The sequence below is a fragment of the Pagrus major genome, chromosome 22, assembly GCF_040436345.1.
Source record: "Pagrus major chromosome 22, Pma_NU_1.0".
NCBI lineage: Eukaryota > Metazoa > Chordata > Actinopteri > Spariformes > Sparidae > Pagrus > Pagrus major.
Window position 1 is genome coordinate 30,028,331 of NC_133236.1, and position 22,138 is coordinate 30,050,468.

General features: G+C 41.8%; 1 protein-coding gene across 1 annotated transcript in view; it reads left to right on the forward strand.

The window, feature by feature from the left end:
* Window positions 1–22,138, forward strand: part of adgrg6 (adhesion G protein-coupled receptor G6) — a 75,018-nt gene that overhangs the window by 47,729 nt on the left and 5,151 nt on the right. Inside the window, exons 13-27 of the mRNA XM_073492482.1 lie at window positions 1,919–2,007; window positions 2,481–2,545; window positions 2,633–2,769; window positions 3,195–3,360; window positions 4,389–4,535; window positions 4,620–4,736; window positions 5,570–5,615; window positions 6,125–6,231; window positions 7,205–7,332; window positions 7,537–7,805; window positions 8,065–8,167; window positions 8,541–8,691; window positions 9,071–9,203; window positions 10,543–10,644; window positions 12,873–13,028. Coding sequence (XP_073348583.1) covers window positions 1,919–2,007; window positions 2,481–2,545; window positions 2,633–2,769; window positions 3,195–3,360; window positions 4,389–4,535; window positions 4,620–4,736; window positions 5,570–5,615; window positions 6,125–6,231; window positions 7,205–7,332; window positions 7,537–7,805; window positions 8,065–8,167; window positions 8,541–8,691; window positions 9,071–9,203; window positions 10,543–10,644; window positions 12,873–13,028 — 1,916 coding nt within the window. The remainder of the gene's footprint in view (window positions 1–1,918; window positions 2,008–2,480; window positions 2,546–2,632; window positions 2,770–3,194; window positions 3,361–4,388; window positions 4,536–4,619; window positions 4,737–5,569; window positions 5,616–6,124; window positions 6,232–7,204; window positions 7,333–7,536; window positions 7,806–8,064; window positions 8,168–8,540; window positions 8,692–9,070; window positions 9,204–10,542; window positions 10,645–12,872; window positions 13,029–22,138) is intronic.

Consider the following 22,138-nt stretch of genomic DNA (forward strand, 5'->3'; position numbering starts at 1 on the left):
AATAAATAGTAGGGAGATGGGGCTTTGGTGGTGATTAGAGTCTTGGATATGTCAAAGATTAGCAGCAAAATTGATTTCATTGCATTAGTATTTTTTATGTAGTGTCAAATACTCCCTCTGGACACCTTCGTGGCCAAAAATGCCCCATTGACTTCCATTCAAACCACATGTTTTAATCTCACTGCCATTACAGTATAAAACCATGCATCATCTAATGTCAGCATTTCATTTTGAAGAAAAGTAGTGATATTTGACATTTTTACTGTTTTCCACCAGATTCAACCATTTTCCCATTGTAGGCCGAGGCATGAAGTTTTTCTATTTTTGCCAGTTATATTATGGAGCCGTGTGACTACCAGGGGGCCCCGAGAGTGATTTTGTGTGTGTGTGTGTGTGTGTGTGTGTGTGTGTCCTGCAGCATGTGACCTGGTGTGTGTGTGTGTGTGTGTGAGAGAGAGAGAGTGTGTGTGTGTGTGTGTGTGTGTGTGTGTGTGTGTGTGTGTGTGTGTGTGTGTGTGTGTGTGTGTGTGAGAATCTGTAAACACACACTGATCATTTCAGGGGTGAAAACATCTTTTGATGGATGTGTTTGATGTCTCTTTGAAGAGGAGCTTGAGTAAAAACATGGCCTCTTGCCTTTGTTGTCCTCAAAAACAAAAACAACTGTCAGTGTGTTTACGCACCTGCTGCTTTCACAGCCAAAGATAAACATGCAGCTCGGCTGAGGGGTCATTTCATCAGTGAGCAGAGAAGGAGAAAGACCTGCAGCCTTTATGACATTAGATGATGCATGGTTTTATACTGTAATGGCAGTGAGATTAAAACATGTGGTTTGAATGGCAGTCAATGGGGCATTTTTGGCCACGAAGGTGTCCAGAGGGTAATAAATTTGAGGAGGGCACAAGGGTTAAATTGTGCCGTTGTCAAAAATATCCAGTTTCATGCTGACAGATGTTGAAATACTGTCTAGGTCAGCGGTCTCTGGCTTGGCAGCAGTCTGAGCTGTTTTGACTTGAATTACCTGGTTTTAATTGTGACAACATGGCTGGAAAATGTCTCAAGGTTTTCTTAAAAATATTTAAAAAATGTCTTCATGCTTAAAACATGTCGAAACACAACCTCAACCGCCTTACGCTGACCCTAACATATTTCATCACTATCTGCCTAACCTGAACCCAAGTATTCACCTTAAAATGTAGTGATTTCATTTCGTGGTCAAACAGTTTGGTCCCCACAAAGTTGTCGGGCCTCAGATGATGAGCGCCTCTCAGGTTTGGGACCCCACAAATGTAGGAAAACAAGAACACACACACGTGTTCAGAGGGGTAACTCTGCATTAATCATTGCTGGTCAAACAACAGCTCAGTTTGTTCTCGCTCGTACGAACAGACGGCCGATTTCGCTTCTGACAGAACACAAGACGTCCTGGTTGTTGTTCACAGAGTGGACGATGAATACAGACTCCAGTCTGACGGCGGTTAATGGAGCTCATTCATCTTCTTCCTATGAGACATTACACCACTGATACTGATCTATATGTTATTAATGCAGCAGGCAGGATGTCTGCAGGTCCTTTAGAAAGCCTAAAATGGTCTTTCATTATTACTGTATGATGTCATATCAGAGACTATTATTATATAACCTGTTGCTGTGATAAAGTCAGTATGATTAACGTTTCCACAGCACTCATCATGGACTTCAGATTCAACACTCCGCTGCTCTCACTTTTGTTTCTTAACATATTTATTAACTGATGAATTCATGCAGTGTCAAGTTAGCCTCGGCTTAAACTCAACTACTGAACCAGACGACAGACCTCACATTTTACATGAATTATAACTTCTCTGTCTTATTTCTTCCAGTTAGCAACAATAAAGCATCAAGTCTTCCTGCTCTGTCTTTCTCTCTTGTCTCCCAGTGAGATCAACACACTGAACCTCTCGTCCTACTGGTCGGCTGCAGACCTCAGCAACTGCACGGACATCGACACCATCGAGGTGTCTGCAGGTACGCTCAGCCAGCAGCCAATCAGACACTCACACTGAGGCAGACGCAGACTGAACGAAAAGTCATGATTGGATATGTCTTACCTAAATGCATCATGGGAGTCGTAGTTAACGTCTCCCCTGAAATTCAAATGTACACAAGCTTGTCCTCGCTTCGTTTCATCAAAGAGTCGGATCGTTTAAACACAGCTGTCCATATTTTAGACTGATGATTGAAGCGATCCATGAATCCATGAACCAGAGATATTTGATTTCTTCACTGTGATTTATTTTCCAATGTACTGGTGTCAGAAGGGTTCATTTTGACTCAAACACATTCAGATTTCATGCTGAATTATTTAAAAACATATGAATAAATATATGACAGTTCACTACATTTAGAAAGAAATGACACACATTCCATTAAGTGAGTAAAATAAATATCTCATTTGTCTTTTCTTTGTGTTAAATCTTTGGTTTTGTGTTTCTGTGCAGAGAATGCAGCTGAGGTGGCCGTGCAGCTCGCCGACATCACAAACAGCGAGCTGTCCAATGAGGAGGTGGGCGTCCACACTCCTCTGTGTGATTAACTAGAGCTCCTGTAGGACAGTAAATCAACTCTTCTCCTCCTCCTCCTCTGTCTGCAGGTGTCTAAAGTGGTGACGAAGGTGAAGCAGCTGGTGAACGTGGCGAAGATCAACACCACGTTAGCCTCCACCGTCGTCACCATCATCTCCAACGTCATGAACAGCTCAAAGACGGCGCTGCCTGCCACCTCAGAGATGTACGCTCCACTTTCCTGTTTCTGCTCCAGTCGACTCGACTGTACTTTACCTCCCACACTGTGTTGTAGCTCACTCTACTTGTGTTCCACCTCCACTCTGAATATGGTCAAAACTTTACATTTCTTTACATGCAAGTTTATGTTACAACAACGCTGGGCTTTTGGTCTGGTTAGGGTTAGGAAAAGATCATAGTTTGGCTTCAAATACCCGGTTCTGTCGCCACAAACACAGCTGGAAAATGTCCCCACTTAAAAATATCCAGTGGTTTCACGCTTTTTATAGATGTAACATATGACATGTTCAAATGTACTTCTGAGTTTCTTTTTTCATTCAATAAATAAATCTTGTGATTCAGCTCATTCCTCACAGCAGGTTACTAAATAACTTTTTAATTTAATACATTTCTTTCTTTCTCTGCCCTCAGAGCTCTGAAGACAGTCGATGAGTTGGTTCAGAAGATCGAGTTCGAGGGTCGGTCCGTCAGCATCACCTCCAAACACCTGGCTTTAGGGATCTCTGCCTTCAACACCACCACGTTCAACGGGACGTCCTTCAGCGCCTTCATCGCTCAAAACTCCACTGAGCCACAGGTAACAGCGTCAGGTCATCAGAGCTTCCTGAGTATCACTCGTGTTTATTTCATGGATGTTTCATTTAAGGCAAGACGCTAATACCACCATGAAACTTCCCCAGTTGATCAACTACATTGAGACAATTATTTTTAGTTTTCTACAATGTCCAGAACAGAAATCAGAAGTTTGGATAAGGCCGAGTTCAAAATGACGTGTTTGGTCTCTGTTAACCTGCAGCAGATGTTTGTGAACACAGTGTGTTTCAACTGGTCCAACCATTGAACCAGTAACCACAGCATCACCAGACTCCCTTAACAAATGTAGTGATTTTCAGAGTTGTTGAGTTAAAACAAACTTTATAACGTAGTGAAACTCTGTCTCTGACAGACTCTGAATCATTGTCTCCTTCTTGTAAATTCAGCATTAAATGAAAACAGTAAGTTGTGTGTTTCCTTGTAGAAAGTGTCAGTTTGTGGCAGCATGGCTGCACCAGCCTGTCTGCTTCTGTGTCTAAAGTGCTAAAGTCTGACCTGCCAACATTTAGCAGCTGTTTGAACACACTGTTTACACTGATTTCACCATTTACACTCAATTTATGACAGAAGAAACATTTTATTGATCTAAACATGTCACATTTTACAGATACACTAAACAGTAACCAGTATAGGCTCCTTCTTTGTCCCCAGACTCCCTTAACAAATGTGTCAGTTTAGTGAGTTGTTGAGTTGGAGACACTTTATAAACTGTGTGAAACTCTGTCTCTGACTGATTCTGACTTATTTGTTCCTTCTTGTAAATTCAGCAAATGTTCTTCATGAACTTCTTTCTGTCTTTGAGTAGAAACATGGAGTCTGTTTGTCCCAGTGATGGACGGGTTTGTTTCATATAGAGCAGGAAGTGACATCACAGCTGATCACTCAGACTCTCAGAGTGAACTCAGCCAGGTGTAGTCTGACGGACTGAGAGCTGAACTCTCGTGTTAACACACGTCTGGATCTGTGTGATTTCAGTATTGATCGCTCTCTGTGTTCTTCTTTTCTCCTCAGATTGATTTTCAATCGGAGCGGATCAACCCTCACGCTCAGGTCACCCTCCCCGCCTCTCTGCTGTCCAACGTCCCTCTGAGTGAAGCCGACAGATCGACGGTGTCCAGGATCAACTTCATATTCTTCAACAGCACCAACCTGTTCCAGGTGAGAACGACTCGTCTTGATCTGGGTGAATGACCTGAGTACCAGGAGGGACGGTGCTTGTTAACATTGATGGTGTCTGTGCAGAAGGAGCAGGGCGGCCGCTCTCTGAACAGCTACGTGGTGGCCAGCAGCGTGGGGAACTTCTCCATCCGTAACCTGGAGGAGCCGGTGGAGATCGAGATCGCTCACCTGTCTGAACAGGTACAGGTCAACATGTGTGTGTACGGGTCTGATTCAGTGAGTTTTGCACTTTAAATTTTTTCATTTTTACTTTCACTTATTTTAATTTTTTGGAGCTGCTGTTTTTGTTTTCATTTAAATGATTTCTTTATTTCTTTATTTTTTTTGTTTGATCTTTTTTGTCAGTTTTTTTTAATCTCTATATTATTTTTCTTAAAAGTTTTTTCTTTTGTGATTTTATTTCTTTTCTTTTTATCTTGTTTTATGTTTTATTTTCTTCTTTGTCAGTTTATTTATCTTTATTTTTTACTTTTATTCATTTTTTATTAATCACTTGTTTTATTTCTTTATTATTTTGTATTTGCTGTTTTTGTTTTTTCTGTATTTTGTCTTTTATGTTGTCTCCGTTTTTTCTTAAATCTTTCTTAGTTTTTTTTGTTTAATCTTTTTCATCGTTATTTTTTTCTCTACATATAAATATTTTTATTTTTATTTTTTCATTTCTTTTTATTTATCTTTTCTTTTTTTATCTTCTTATTTCTTATTTCTCCAATTTTTTATTTTTATTTTCACTTAATTTTTTGCAGCTGCTGTTTTTGTTTTAATTTCCTTTATTCACTCAGAATGTGACCATTTGACTTTTTTTTTGTGGACTGCTCAGATGTTTCTGGAGAAAGAAAAAGAGAAAATCAGGTCAAATCTAATTGAACTTTCACAGTCTACTTTTATTTGCGCAAAGCGAAGACAAATAAATCATCTTGAAAATGAAAGCAGTTATTAATTATTAGGTTACCTGCTGATTGATGAGCTCTGGTGGACTTAATATTTCTTCCCTTCCTCTTCTGTCCCGACAGCCCTCCCTGAATCCACGCTGCATGTTCTGGGACTTCAGCATGAACGGTAAGTCTGTTCAGCTGTCGTCACGTCGCCTGAAACGCTTCAGGTCCACTACAGCTCCTCTGATCCGCAGGGAGCCCGGAAACCATCTGAACAACATCCCATCTGTTAAAGTTTCATCCAAGAGCTCTTTTTATCAACTCGCTCTCGTCCACCGGGACGCTGACGGCTGGACGTTTGAGCTTATCCTTAATTCACCTTTTTGGATTATTTGTCAGAGGTTCAGGCCACGTGTGCATATAGATACACCTCCATATTCATACTGTGTGCTCAGATAGATAGATGGATGGATGGATGGATAGATAGATAGATAGATAGATGGATGGATGGATGGATGGATGGATGGATGGATGGATGGATGGATGGATGGATGGATGGACGGAGGGAGGGAGGGAGGGAGGGAGGGAGGGAGGGCAGGACAGATAGATAGATAGATAGATAGATAGATAGATAGATAGATAGATAGATAGATGTGACTGTAATGTGCAGTAATACCTCTGTGCTGCCACCAGGTGGTGTTGGAGGCTGGAACGAGGAAGGCTGCAACGTGTCTGCAAAATCCAGCAGCAACAAAACCGTCTGTCTCTGTAACCACCTGACGCACTTTGGCATCCTCATGGTAAGACTGTCATCATGTAGACGCAGATACAAACATATTGAATCAGTTTATTAAAAACTCTGGTCGTGTCGTCGGTTTGGTGCCGTTTCCATCAGAAAAGGTTTTGGAGGAAAAGAAACATCAGGAGCGTATTTAACTTCCTGTATGTGATTCATTTGACTTGACCTGCAGAAGTTTCCTGGTGATGTATTAAAGAAGTTATCAGCTGGTTATTAACTGCTTATTGGAAAATAGCAGAATATTATTATTAAATCATGTCGGGGTCATTTTCAGTACATTTTGCTGTGATTATTGTGGTAACTGAGGTTTCATTTTAAATTCATTTCAAATATGTTTCTAAATAATTAGCACTGACTTATCATGAAATTTGCAGACCTGGAAAATAATGATTAAAAAAAAACCTTCTTTAAAATCCTGCAGCAGAGTTTCTTGGATGTTTGGAACTAATTTCAAAAAATAGACGTTGGTGAGGCTGAGAACACACAAACAAACTAAAACCATGATGACATTTAGCTCAGAGGGACAAACTTTAATAATTCATAACTAGAAAATTTAGAGTGCAGCTAGCAAAGCTTTTACATGAATTTTGAGTGAGTTGCTGTTATTGATTTTTGGGCCCGATGTTCAGCATTTTTCTGATTATCGGTATCTGTTTTTTTTGTAGGATTGCCGATTAAATCTAACTAAAGTTATTAAATAATGTAGTGGGGTGGAAGCATAATGGAGCAGATAATGGAAATACTCAAAGTAAAGTACCTCAAAATTATACTGTACTTGAGTAAAATGTACTTTGTAGATTCCATCACTGATAATTCTAAAGTTTTTTGTCTTTACTGCAAATGTATACCGGTTACAAACACATGCTTTCAGTCTCCTTGATTGCTAATAATCGGGATGGACCCTGAAGAAAACATATCATTCAATCCTGAGATCTTATCACACCTGGTATTTCTCTGTCTGTCTGTGTCTGCAGGACATTTCTGGAGCTTCACCCCACATCGACCCCAAGAACAACAAGATCCTGACCTTCATCACCTACATCGGCTGCGGCATCTCCGCCATCTTCTCTGCTGCCACGCTGCTCACATACATCGCCTTCGAGTGAGTCATGAGATTTGACACACCTTAAAAATCCTGAGAAACCAAACTATGTTTAAAATCTCAGATGATTTATAATAATCTGCACCAGTCGCTGTCAGTGTGTGGAACTGAAAATGAAGACAAACTGCAGCCAAAAAAAAAAAAGTGGAACTTAAATTTCAACCACATGCCACGTCTCATCTTTTCCCTGTTTCCTTCCCTCAGAAAACTCCGGCGTGACTACCCCTCCAAGATCCTGATGAACCTCAGCACGTCTCTGCTGTTCCTGAACATGGTCTTCCTATTGGACGGCTGGCTCGCCAGTCTGGAAACCGACTGGCTGTGCCTGTCCGTGGCCGTCTTCCTGCACTACTTCCTGTTGACCTCCTTCACCTGGATGGGGCTGGAGTCCATCCACATGTACATCGCTCTGGTCAAAGTCTTCAACACCTACATACGAAGATACATCCTCAAGTTCTGCATCGTTGGATGGGGTGAGGAGCTTCAGCTACGATTTAATAATTAAGATACATTATCTGAAGAAAACACGTGTTTAGTGCTTTGACATGAGCAAGAAACTTTAAAAGTATCTGAAACACAGGTGCAGGAATGTCTCAGTGTTAGTCCTGAATAAAGTTGAAGTGTCAGTTTGAATGTCAATGCTGAGTAAAGCTGAAGTAGTCAATATCTGATCACGACATCAAAGTCAGGTGAAGTTTCCAGGGACGTAACCCCTCGACTGTGTTGTTCCAGGTCTCCCTGCTGTGTTGGTGGGGATCGTTGTTGCTGTGGATAAAAACTCCTACGGCCTGCAGAAGTACGGCAGAGGAGACACAGGAGAGGGATCCTCAGAGTTGTAAGTCATTACAATCATAGTTACTGGTTTTATTTTGTTATTTTGTGGAAGGATAGACTGAAGTGATCGAAATCATTGATAATGAATAGGGATGTAACGACATACCGATACCCAAAACGTTGGGGCCAGTCATCCTCCGGTGCCCGTCTGCTTCAACTAACGAGCCCAAAGACACCACAGCTGCGACAGCCAGGCGGTGTGTTTGCTGGTGGGGAAACAACGGCTCACAGCTTGTGCATCAGCTCCGCCGCCGGCTGTTTGTTTTTAAAAAACAACTGCAAGAAAAAGTTCAACCCATTAACACCAGACAACCACTGACACTGTGTGTGTGTGTGTGTGTGTGTGTGTGTGTGTGTGTGTGTCCTCTCCTCAGCTGCTGGATCCAGAATTCGGTCGTCTTCTACATCACCTGCGTCGGTTACTTCTGCCTGGTGTTCCTGCTAAACGTCGCCATGTTCGTCGTGGTGATGCTGCAGATCTGCGGTCGCAACGGCAAACGCAGCAACCGCACGCTGCGAGAGGAGGTGAACATTTAAACTCTCTTCATCTCCGCTGGTCACTGCTGCAGTCAGGTTGATAAACAGGAGTGATGATTCAATCCCAAAAGTTAACAAGTAATCTCTGAGCTCTCCTCCCGTCGCTAAACAGCACCGGATCAGAGCAGAATCTGATGTGACTCCTGGTGTTTGTTCCTCCAGAAGGTCTGGGTCTAATCCAGACTCTCTCCTACAGAGCTGGTCGACAACACTCGGCAAACGTTGTGTTGTTTTAATCCCAAGAGGCAGAAATCACATATGCTGCACTGAAGGAAGAAGAGTAAAGAATGTGAAAATGACAGAAAAGACAGGAGGAAAACTGAAAGACACTCACTGTTCTGTTCTGTTCTGTTCTGTTCTGTTCCAGGTTCTACGAAACCTGCGCAGTGTCATCAGCCTCACCTTCCTGCTGGGGATGACGTGGGGCTTCGCTCTGTTCGCCTGGGGGCCCGTCAACCTCCCCTTCATGTACCTCTTCTCCATCTTCAACTCGCTGCAAGGTAACCGCCCACAAAACAACCACCTGACACATGATTGACACAAATGTCGAGTCTCCAAAAACTTTAAAAAAGTTCCAAAAAGTTTAAAAGTTCTTTATTGATCAAATTGACAGAGCATACAGTGCAACATGCAGTGAAATTCCCTCAGAGATTAAATTTAAGTTTTAAGACATATTAAGTATGCATGCATACACATTATACTATACACACATACAGTACAAATACACACATTAACACAACTATAAACAAATATTAAGCATTAAGCAGCATTCTGCTAAACAACTGAAGCAGCTGGAGACTTGATTTAAAACATCAGATGTCTCCATACAGCTCGTCTGCTGTGATCACAGAGATCACAACCTGACCTGTAAAGACATTATTTACACCTGTAGTCAGGTGCAGAGCCGGACCTGGAGGAATAAACACCCGCAGTCACCTGGGACTCTGCTGAGTGTTGTAGGTTTTAATGTCTCCTCAGCTCAGTTTGTGCTCCTTGGGCTTCTGGAGACTTGGATCACAGCAGATGAGCTGTATGGAGACATTTTTTGCAAAATTGACCAAATTCATTTTAAAGGGGTTTTTTGCAACCACTGGCGTTGCAGCCATTATACACTTGAAACACTGATGCCAGGCAGCTGAGTGAAGGTGGGTCAGACACCGTCAACACAAAAAAGCCTTGAACAAAGAGTGTGTGAGGTAGGAAGAAGGGAAACGTGACAGGAAAGAGGAAGGAAGATGGCAAATGAGACTACAACAGGGAGAGAAAGAAAGGGATGAAATGAAGAGGTAAAGACCAAGTCATTGTTAGTGATCGGTTGTTTCACATTCATTTAGATATTTCATTTGATTTTTTGGTTCTATGTTTCATTTTCTATCTGAAATGTTAGCAGATCAGTGTTTTTAACCAAAACAGTACAGTCCATCATGAGCCTGTGCTACGAGGCTATTATACATGAGTCACTTCATCAGTTTACATGTGTAGCTTTTTATTGTCTTCATATATGTGATCTGGGGCACTCCCTCTGGATGACTGCAAAATGTAGGCCAGCCGTAAAGTATGAAGCCAGCTGTTAAAAGGCACCAGAATACATACAATGACATCTACTCTGTTCAAGAATGTAAAGCGGAGAACACACAAACCTCCGTTAAACTTGACCCACCCACATTTTTAAAATACTTCCTACGCCCGTGGCTGCAACGTTGTTTTGCCGTGAAGCTCCAGAAATGTTTCACCTGACTTTCCATCAGCTTCGGGGTGAGGCGATATTGACTGGGTTGTACTTCTGAGGTGAACTGTTTCTTTAACGTGAACACTGACTCTTCTTGTTTCTGTCTTCAGGTCTGTTCATATTTATCTTCCACTGCGCCTTGAAAGAAAACGTCCAGAAGCAGTGGAGGAGATACCTCTGCTGCGGACGATTCAGGCTGTCGGATAACTCAGGTATCTGTCTGTCTGTCTGTCTGTCTGCCTGCCTGCCTGCCTGTCTGTCTGTCTGTCTGTCGGGAGAGAACCATAAAAGTCGTACAGGAGTCCTGTCAGGTCTGTCTGCGAGTCTCCTGCCAGGTTCCCACAGCAGCAGAAAAAAACTGAAGGCATTTTATTAAAATATAAAGCCTGAGACAGCGCGGCTTTACAGCTAATAAAAAAAGATAAAACAAAAGACGTCTCAGAGACCAGGAAGTCCTCCAGGTGCACCGAGTGTGTGGATGTGCTGTTCTCTGCCGCTGCCGCTTCATCGACTGTTTTCGTTCCAAAGATTCCAGGTGAAGCGATTTCTCGAGGTGAAGTCTGTGAAATGGCTTTCAGCCAACGAATTCCTCACTGAAACCAAGGTCACAGTGAAAACGCAGAGATCATACATTCTGCATGCATGCAGAGTATTTATTGAATCAACAGTAACCTAAATGACATCACCTGAGGTAAATGATAATGATCACTGGAGCTGCAGTGAACAGCAGGGACGACCCACGCTATATGATATCCACTCGTGTGCCGACAGGGCTTTTATCAGAGGCGATAACAGTAAGTGAGTTTACAGACAGATGTGTTTGTGTTTGTTATCGATCTGTCCATCATGAAGCATCAAGTAACAAGTGAAGGATGTGCAGCCAAGACCAACAGCTGTAACATTTCATTTTGATTTCATCCATGAAATTTTAGTCTCAGTCTGCATTTTTTATTTTTTATCTTTGTGTCCATCAGTCAGCTGGTTTTACCTCACATCGCCTTTATTTTGGCCACAAAGCTGCACTTACAGTAAAAACGCAGCAAAGCCCACAGCTGACGGCCGACTGGCTCTTACATTCTGCACCTGCATGAGAGGACATAACTCTCCATACCACCAGGTGGCGGTTCTCTGTATTCTTCATTCAAAACGGAAATCAGAAGACTGCAGATATACAAACTGTTGTTATGATAAAGCGGCGTAAAAAGTTGTAATAGTCACTGCTGAAGTGCTGACTAGGGGTGTAATGCTACACGGAGGTCACGGTCTGGTACGAGTTCTGTACAACAGGACAAAAGTGACAAAAAATCCCAAATGCATGAGGCTAGGCTTGTTTTTATTCATTTTCAGCTGACTGGAGTTAGTTTGTTTAACCTCATTAAGACATTTAAAAATGTTAAATTGTGTTTAAAAAGCCAATAAAACAAGTTAGCAATAAATAGTGTAAATGAAAAACTTTAATTTTGAACCCTGTAAGGACGTTGAATTGACGTCTTTTGGAGTTTCTGCTCGGTGGGAACTTTCACATAGGACATATTTTTATGCAGCGCTGACAAAAAAAACAACGAATGCTTCCAGAATGCCTCAGTAATGTCTCCGGTCCTGTCTGCGTTCACGTCTCGAGGCTGCTTTAAAACAGCAGGAGAAGTTGTTGGAATGTGTTTATTTAACTATTTTTGGTGATCGACATATCTGGGTGACGCTTTCTAATGTTTGTCAGCGCGTTCGACGTGTTCCCACTCACGTACAACTGTTGAACGACATAGACACTCCGTCCTCATCAACCATTGGCTGAAGGTTGGTGTTAGGGCACCAAACCTTCGGTGTGTATTGAGATAGCCGTGAAACAGCAGTGATAAAAGAAGTGACATCATGACGGGAGCTCTTTAGATCAATACAGTTATTTTCATTAATGCACCAAACGAATATTATCTGTGTGTAATTAATGCATTTCTGAAATAACTTGATGCAGTCAGTTCATTTTAAAGCAGGTATGAAACACGAGTTGTCGTAAATATGAGCTGAAACAAACAGACGCGGTGATGAAATGAAATCACAGCAGCGGAGCAGCTCTGCCGATTCTCACTGTGAACACTTATTTCTCAATCCTAATATTTATATGTCCTGAACCTGCAGTGTGTCGGTCGGGATGTTTTGAATCTGAGCCTGAACGTCTCAAACCCATCAGACATTAAATCCACTTCACATCTGTTCTGTATTACTGATGTCTGTCATGGGATTATCCATGAGAGCATTCCATGTTAGATGAGAAGAAGATGGGAAAAGAAGCGAGGGTAAGAGAGGGTGGAGGAAAAGATTTAGAGGGAGGGAGGGAAGGAAGAAAGGAAGGAAGGAAGGAAGGAAGGACGGAAGGAAGGAAGGAAGGAAGGGAGTCAGTCCTCTGATCAGGATCACTCAGTTGATCATTGTGTTTGTGCTGCAGACTGGAGTAAGACGGCCACCAACAACACCAAGAAGGTGAGCTCGGACAACCTGGGCAAGTCTCTGTCCTCCAGCTCGTTCGGCTCCAGCACCGCCAACTGGACCTCCAAAGCTAAAGCTACACTGAACCCGTTCACCAAGAGGCACAGCAACACAGGTGAGACTCAGGAGCAAGATGGACGACAAACACATCACGAGACAGAGGAATGTGTGTTACAAAGAAAAGTGTTTTCTCTCTGAGCAAACACTGCCGCGCCTTTTATTGCATTAATGACACTTCTGAAGATTATCACTTAAAGGAACAGTTCACCCAAATAATAAAATCCACTCATCGTCTCCTCCCTCCATGCTGATGAAAGTCAGGTGAAGTCTCGTAGTCCACAGAACATTTCTGGAGCTTCACAGTAAAACAGAGTTGCAGCGTTCTGCTGAACAGCTGAAGCAGCTGGAGATGATTTAAACATCAGATGTCTCCATACAGCTCGTCTGCTGCGATCACAGTCTCATGAAACTTCAGTTGACTTTCATCAACATGGAGGGAGGAGATGATGACTGGATTTTACTTTTTTGGGTGAACTGTTCCTTTAATGTGAATTTAAAAGAAACTGCAGATAATATATCATCTTATAAAAAGGAGCTATTGTGAAGTAAAAAGTAAAGTTAAATATTGACATTTTACTGTATTTTGTGAATAAAAAAACAACAAGAAGCCCACAGGGAGCAGCTGGACAGGACTGCTTACAGACTGATTTAATAAGACAAACAGAAGCGCTGAGTTCATTCTACAAGAGAGAAGCCATCTTGGATTTTGCGGTCGGGGTCGGTGAGGTGTGTCCAACTTCAAGGGGAAATTCTGACGCACCGTTCCTCCATTAGCAGCTCCATTAGCAGCTCCATGTAGCCTACATACACTCACCGCTTCCTTCAGCACCTCTGCACTGAACATGAGTCAGCACGTAAACACGATGTGATTACTGTCTCAGGTTTGTCTCTGCTGAAGCGTCTGTAATCTCTCCTCACATGTGATGTTCATGTGTCTACCTCTGTGTTTGGTGTGTAGAAAGCTCTTCCAACCAATAGCGAGAGTGGAGGACCGATGGAGGTAAAGCTAAAGCTGATTGGCTGATTGACTTCCTGCTTCTGACGTCACGTGATCCGTTCTGTGTTTCCCAAAATGTTTGTGGTCAAAGTGAAATCTGGAGATTCAAATTCAACATTTATGTTTTTAATTTTCACTGAACAAAAAAAAAGGATAGAAATCTCAAACTTGAGGACTTTGCTGGCGGACATATTGGGAAAGCAGACAGTGTGTGTTGTGATTGGCTGGTCACTGTGATGTCATTTCACGCCATCTTTCCCAGCCTGAGACACACAGGGCGGGAGGAGGCTCCATTTTCACCCACTGACACGACTCAAACTACAACTCCTCCCGCCTGGAGTGCCCCAGGGTGCAGAAACAAGCACGCCATGACAGACTGCATCCAAGCTAACATCTGCCTCGTTTAACTGTGGTTGGTTTGTATTTTTAATAAGAGCAGAGTAACAACAATCTAACACTGACTCATTAGTCAGACATAATTTGGGTCTGCTCATTAGAAACAGCAAATGTCCAAATATTACTCGATGTCATAAAACCCCACTGAGACAGAGTCAACCTCTCCCTCTGGTTTCAGATACCATCTGTTCTCTAAATTACAGAGCGAGTTACAAGTTTAATTCAATGAAAAGCTTCAGGCCGACCTGAAAACAATCACATTGAGCCGTGCTGGAAACTATTGATTCTTCACCTCGCTGCGTGTTTTCCAGGAGATAAACTTTAAGTGTAAATACTAAAGGTTTTAGTGTCTGATTGTGTTTTTATTCCCTTTTATTTCATCAGTCACAGAAACCTTTGGAACTGTTGAGAAATACATATATTTCAATATCAATTTAGATTGAAGAATACAAAATCAAGGGTTTGGTTGCACTCAGGCTGAACGATTTCAAACTTAAAGTCCAACTGGAATTGACTTAATTTTAATGCTATGACATTCGTATGCGAACATGCCAGTGCCAACATGACCGTTGCAGCGTGCCAGCGACCTTCACTGTGCTTTCACAGTTTGATAACATTTTGGAAAACACTGAGGTTAACATAAGTTTGTTTCGTACATAAATTAAAGATATAATGTGTAAGATATCTGCATTTAAACATCTTAAAACAACTAGACCTTCGTTATATGATTTGGTGATGTACTGCCAGTATCCCAAATGTTCCCATCGAAGCTTTACTCAAGGTAACGATGCGTTTCATTCCGTCGCTATAACTTCCAGGAAGAGAGTCAGAGAGGAAGGAAGTCGGAGAACGAGACTAAAATGTAACATTAGTCACTGATAGATTTCATCAGCAGCGGTGTGTTCACCACCAGCGAAGCGACCACAGGATTATTTGTTTGTTCGCCCCAAACAGCCAGATAACTTCACTGCACATTAGCCGTAAGCTAGCAAGCAATAGCACGGACAGAGGGTGTGTGTGTGTGTTTGACTTTAGGTGAAGCTCTGAGTGAAGTCAATACTCAGCAGAGACTCAGAACCAGAACCAGGTTCCACAGAGCCAACACACCTTTGATAACTCTCACCTACAAACATGGACACATGTCCTGTCCTGCAGGTTCACTTCCTGAACAAGCTTCCAGGCAAACAGCACTGCAGCAGCGTACAAGTTAGAGAGCTAACTGGCAGCAAATGTTGCTCTTCTTTCTCTTTGACAACAGTACTAATTAAATACTGCCTGTCCATGTTTTCCTACAAGTTTGTCCATATTGTCCCTCTTTCAACTCAGCTGTCAACCAAATGTGCACTTGCTCCACCCACAGACTCAAAGAAAAACGAAGAATTTTAGATTTACTGCCAAACCAAACACATGAACTGTAAATTAAAGAATTTAAAAAGCCCAGACACTTTGACAGCCTGTAGAAATGACTAATTGTGATTTCAGTCGGACTCGTTTCTGTGTTTAATTTTAGAGGCAGAATCCATCTTAATGAAATATTCTCTGAGGGGTTCCATATGAAGGGGAAAAAAACAAAACACTTAGTCCTCAAAAGCATCAAAGACAAATTTGACAACAGGTTGTTTGTTTCCAGTGCCAGAGTGCTTTAAAACATCTCTTTTTATGGGCCAGTTCCAGATGAAAGGAGACATTTCTGAGGCTGAACCATTTTCTCAGAAACACAGCTGCAGAAGATTAAGTTCATCTTCTGGCTGATCATCTGACATCAAAGAAAACAAGTCAAACACTGATTCCATACAGAATAATAAGTACTGGGCGGCGGGTGAGGAGAGGGACTCGGTGGGCTCTTGAGGAGTTCAGATTAGCGTCTTGACTGCAGCTTTAATGTCAAACAGGCATGTCATTCACTCGTTCCTGCCTGACGACCAGATTAAACTCAATTTTAATATATAATACGGGTTAGTTTCTTATTTCCCTCTTTCCTCATTTATTTCTGTTTCAGTCCTATATTCACTCTCTTTTAGCTGTTTTCGGTCTCCACCACCTCCAGGGAAGTCTCGGCCTCTTCAGCTGCTAAATGCTCCACTTTGTTCACCAGCTCACCAGACTGAGGCTGTGACGCCTTTCATTTCCTGCACTGTGAACATCAGTGGACTGGGGGTGCACAGTGCAATACCTCTCTTTAACTTATCAAACCTGCCAACATTAGCCCGGAAAGAGATTTTCTGGGGTTTCACTCGGCACCTCTTAGCCCCTGTTTAGTTGATTTTCTGGGGATAACCCCACACTGTTGGGGCTATCCCTTCTCTGAAGCGGGGGCCAGCAAGCCCTCGGCTAAAGTCGGGCTTTTGCCAGTGTGAATGCCTTCTTAAGCCCCTCTCACACTGCCTTTTCAGGACTGATGGCGTTTACAGTCTGACAACTAAACAGATCCTTCACTCATCAAATAAAAGTGAAATGTCCCACACTTCAACCCACAAAGCAACGTTACAGGACCAAACAACAGTAATGTGGCAGCAGGTCGTGTCTTCAGCATCTGAAATGAGGAAAAAAATACAGATTTATACGTCATCCTGTCAGTCCTACCGACTCTTCATCATACTTCCGCCCAAAAAACAGTGTCTGACAGCCAGGCAGCTCCTGCTGTTTACTGGTGGTGATTTCGAGCAAAAAACTTCCACTATTGTGTTGTTGTAGTTACTGTCTTTGGCAAGTTATATAGAAAATAAAATCATCATTTTAAGGAAAAGTCACCATGATGGTCAGCCCTCCCAACCAATACTTCAGTGAACTTCCCCTGGAGAACAGCATCCTCTGGGAGTGAGAGCCAGACAGGGTCCGCTGTTTACTGATGGTGATTATGTGATGATGTCATTTAGAGCAAAAAACGTGTCTTTGTCACTTTGCATGATGCACGCTAAAAGAAATCACAGATCTGAACGTTACGATGTTACCCTCACACCTCTTTTTGGTTCCACAATGTCGGCGTGCTGAATGAAACGCTGTGTCGAGCCTTCGTTGCTGCGATATTGCAGAATCTCTGTGTGACAAGGGCTGTTGATTAGCACAGTGACAGACGTCAGACGGGGTCGTTCGCATATGCTCTCCTCTGTCTCTAGGTTGGGTTGCCAGGTACCATGACACACATCCTACCAGAAACTGAGACACTCATTTAATTTGCATCTCTATTAAAACAGGAAATTAACGGGGGTATTTACAACCACAGCACAGCATTTATTACTAATTATATAATAGGAATGTCATGATTTTGGTTGTAAATCAAAAGTCGCTCTACATCAGTTTTCAATTTCGATGACTGAATTTCAAGGCAGTGTCAGCGGTTCATCAGTTCATCACCACAATCAAAACACATCTCGTTTATTTTTTCTTCAACATATTCGACAGAAGAACCAAAACATATTTTACACATCTGCAAAGATTTTACTGCCAAGATTCAACAGTATCTCTGTGGTGAGATAAACTAAAACCACGTGTTTAAGGGAATGCATGTGGCCAAGGGTGAATGATATAAATATAAATGTGATCTGCAGGCGACGGTGTTGTCCCTCAACTTCGGAACAAGATGAAGAAATCGAAACAAAATATGATATTGTCACATTAGTCCTGCCAGGGAAACCTTTTTTAATTACAAAATTCAGCTCAGTCTGTTGGCCTTAAAATATAAAGTTGCAGATTTGTTTGTCCAGTGCTGCTTTCAGTGCCTCTTCCTTAAGTCCCATGAAACAGTAGTCCTGAGCTGCAGTGAATGAATCCAGGGTTCATGTTCCTCACAGCCTCCTGTGCTTCATAACGTGTTGATGAAACAGTCAACAGATTAATTTAATCAGTGAGGCTGAAGGTGTCGTAAATCTTGACGTCTGGCTTCGGTGTGTGGGCCTCACACACACTTAATGTTTTGTGTTGCATCAGTGTGTGTGTGTTCTCGACCCACAGGAATGAATGCACTTGTCACTTCTAATATTTCATCACAATTATTGTATCTGCTGTATCCAGGCAGGACATTTTGTTTCACCCTGTGGTGTTCATTCTTTCTCTCTGTGTTGCCAGATAAACAAACTTGTGGTTTAAATTTCAGTAAAATCATATAAACACACTTGTTTTTTTTCCCAAATAACGACTTCTCAGATTCACCACCAGCTGACAGGAGGCTGAAGAGGCTGTTTAACACAGTCAAGGTGCTTAATGAGCTCTGGACGGCAACTCCTAAAATGAGACAATGAATTTATTGTTTTTTAGGTTGATGGGAGGTCTGTTGTGTAAGCCTGTGACATCTGGATGTTTCGTGTCACATTTGTTTTATTCTGTTTTCTGGCTTTAATCTGTTTTATATTTGTGCAAAAATAAACTTTTCAGTCCTCAGACCAAACCTTGCCCAATGACCAAGAGTAAAAGTGATGGAAAGTGTGCGAGAATTTGGGTTATTTCACAATCAAAACATATAAATATACAAAATATATATTATATAAAACGTCCATCCATTTATTCTTATTGTTCTGCTGCACTCTTCGATCATGTTACATTCATTCAAACCTGGATTAAACTCAAAGAACCATTGAGGTTGCCCTCATTTACAATCATGTTGAGGACAGGGCACAATGAGAGGCAGGGAGGTTTGTGATCATAGGTTAGTAGACTATGGGTCTTTAATGTGAGCTGAAGTTGGGTGGCTGACTTTCTAAATTCACACCGTCCTCAGGGAACCTTTAGCATAAGTCTGTAACTTGTGCGAGTTTCTTCCAAAGTTCAATCCAGCATCTGTGATAGGTATGGTGGTGGCTTTCCAGCAAGGGCTTTATAGATAAGACTTACCCAATTTATCATTCAATATCCCTAACTATTGCCTAACTAATTTGTCAGTATTTATAGTCAGTAACTCCTTCAATGTTCGACCCATTTGCAGTGGATATATGCAAACAACTACAGTCAATACCTCTGGTTCCGGTAAACAGCATAAATCTTGTTTGATGTGCCTTCAGTACTAGTTTAAGATTGATCAGAGCATCTTGTAGAGCATTTAAGGAAAGTTGTAGGTTTACAGAATCAGCGTTACAATATACAATAGTGTCATCAGCATAGAGATGCTGTTGACAGCCATTCAATGGTGAGACAGTGTCATTAATGTAGGTAGTGCAGAGGACAGGACTCAAAACTGAACCTTACAGACCACCTTTTATCAACAGTAAGTAATCAGACTGGATAGTCGCTGACTTCACAAATTCAGAATGTGTTTTGACAAATGCTTGAGTAATGCAATACCATCAAACTTCCAAATCACTGAAACCTTCTGGAAAACAATCTCTCACTGCACAATAGAGATCTTCATGGGTTAAAATGATTTACCCAATCCAAAAGGAATCCCAGAATAGCCACCTGAAACCAATTGGTCGTCATAAGACACCTAATCTCAAAAGAACACGAGGATAGACCGAATCCAAAATATGCTGGACCTGAACACATCCAAATTGAGACAGAACAGCCACTTTGGCAGCAACATGATGCATCACTGGCATCACAAGATTTGGTCTGTTTTTACCCAATCCAAGATGAACCCATGAAAAGCCAACCGAAACCAACTGGTCATAAAAAAACACCTATCTATAAAGAACACGAGGATAGACCGAATCCAAAATATGCTGGACCTGAACACATCCAAATTGAGACAGAACAGCCACATTGGCAGCAACATGATGCATCATAAGTTAGCAAGCAGTGTTTAACTGTCTGACAAGACATCAAACTCACAGAAGGATTTATGACCTTCCCCAATCATATTTTATTGTCCAGTCCTTTTTTTTCCAGTCTGAACGTCTGGAAACAGTCTTTTCTACTCTGTAACGGGTTTTTGTTTGAAAAAAGGCTCAAAGCAACAACACCTTTGCACTCAGAAAACAACACTACTGCCCATTGACGTTTAGCCTATATTTAGCCTATTCAGTTAGCAGTTCCTCGAATGGCCACTTGAGGCTCCAAAAGCGAGTCAATCCCAAGGTTATGCCCAGGTTAAAATATCCAACTTTACAGCAGAAATAAACATGTTAACAGCCTGGCAGCTAATTTCCCCGCTCATAAAAAATTTAGCGGTGGTGAATTTTTAGATAACTCACTTGTTTAAATTATATTAATGCTTCAAATTAATGATGATTAAGGGTGTGGCCGCTTTGAGTGACTCCTTCTTCAGTGTTTTGGATTAACAAGCAAACTTGTTAGCGTAAACATGCAAACAGCTGCTGGAGCTGGCGAGCTCTGAAGGAGACAGCTGTGGACAGAGCTCCACCTGTTTGCACCCTGTTGTTAAGAATGAGTCAGGTACTAAAAAGATGGCGATGGCTGGTATTACCCAAATTGAGCTTTATCCTGGTTTTTCAGAAACTTTTGAGTGACATCATGGTGGCTCCGTCCACTATTTTTACAGTTGATGGTTTGACAGCTGCAGTATTTAGTTCAGTAGTTTCTGAATTCTTCTTGCATCTCTTTTTGCCAGGAAATCACCCCGTCATCGTATCAAGACTTAGCCAGAGTACTTCGACTGTGTGTGATTCCTCACATTGTTGCTACTCGGTCGACTCAGCCAGAGACTTGACTGATGCATGTGAGAGGCGCTGGTTACAGTTTCCAGATAAACTTGGCAAACATAGAACCTCGGCTGTGTTCCGACTCTCGAGTGTTAATTCTGGACATCATTCAATCAGCCTGTGGCAGATATGAACAGAGACACGAGCGTCTTGGCTAGCTGGTGGACAGTTTTTGATGTAACACTTGATTTTCCTCCAAGCATAACAGACGGACCCTTGTCTGTTTCATTTTGTTGGCCATGTGCTCGCTAATTTCTGCCCAAATTCTTGTCAGAATGTCTTTAGCTCGTCCAGGACTTTAAAGAATTACAAATAATCAGTTTTTAGTCTTCTATAATTCTCCAAATCTCCAAACTTTTCAGTTAGTATGTTATTGTGATGCTTTGTTTTGGGCTGTAATGCATTACTGACTAACATGTCAAGTAATGAGTAGGGTTGAGTGACCGACTGAAGCGATTGAATGCAGTGACTCCCAAAACAACATGACCGTTGTAGCTTACCAGCGACAGATGTACCAGACCTCATGCAGGCTACTGAGGTTAAGGCTCGGGATTAAAATCCTTCATGTAGTTTTTGCTGCATGGAGTAAAATTTGGCTGTCATAAAAACTTTAATTTTGAATCACAAGAAGTTCTTTAGATGTCTGTCACTGAAGTTGAAAAGTTTCAAATAACATTGTAAAGACTTTAATCTTGAACCCTGTAAGGGTGTCACTTGGACATCAATAGTGAACGTTGAGAAGACGTCAAATATTTTAATTCTGGCTCTTCACTGGACGGCTTTTCAACGTTGACAAAGACGTTTAAACTGACATCTTTTGGAGATGTTTTGACTCAGTGAGTGAGGACAAAAACATGACTGCCTCTGACCCTGAAGTTGTTTTATTCACATGTTGTGTGTAATCCCACATTTAAGGATCGCCTGTTGGAGGGTGTGTGAGTCCCGCTGCTTCATTGTCTTGACATCCTGAGCTGTGTGGAACAAATGTAATGCTAACTGTTGATGGTCAGTAAATCCCTCCAAATTGTAGGGTGGCTGCTTGTTGTACCATAACTCTATTCCAATTCTGCTCCTGTTAAACACTGAAGATGTGACGTGTTGGTGTGGAAGTTGTGGAGTTGTTTAAAGACACGAAGCTGAGCTGAGTGACACAAAGTAAAGTAATAATGTTTCTAATTACTT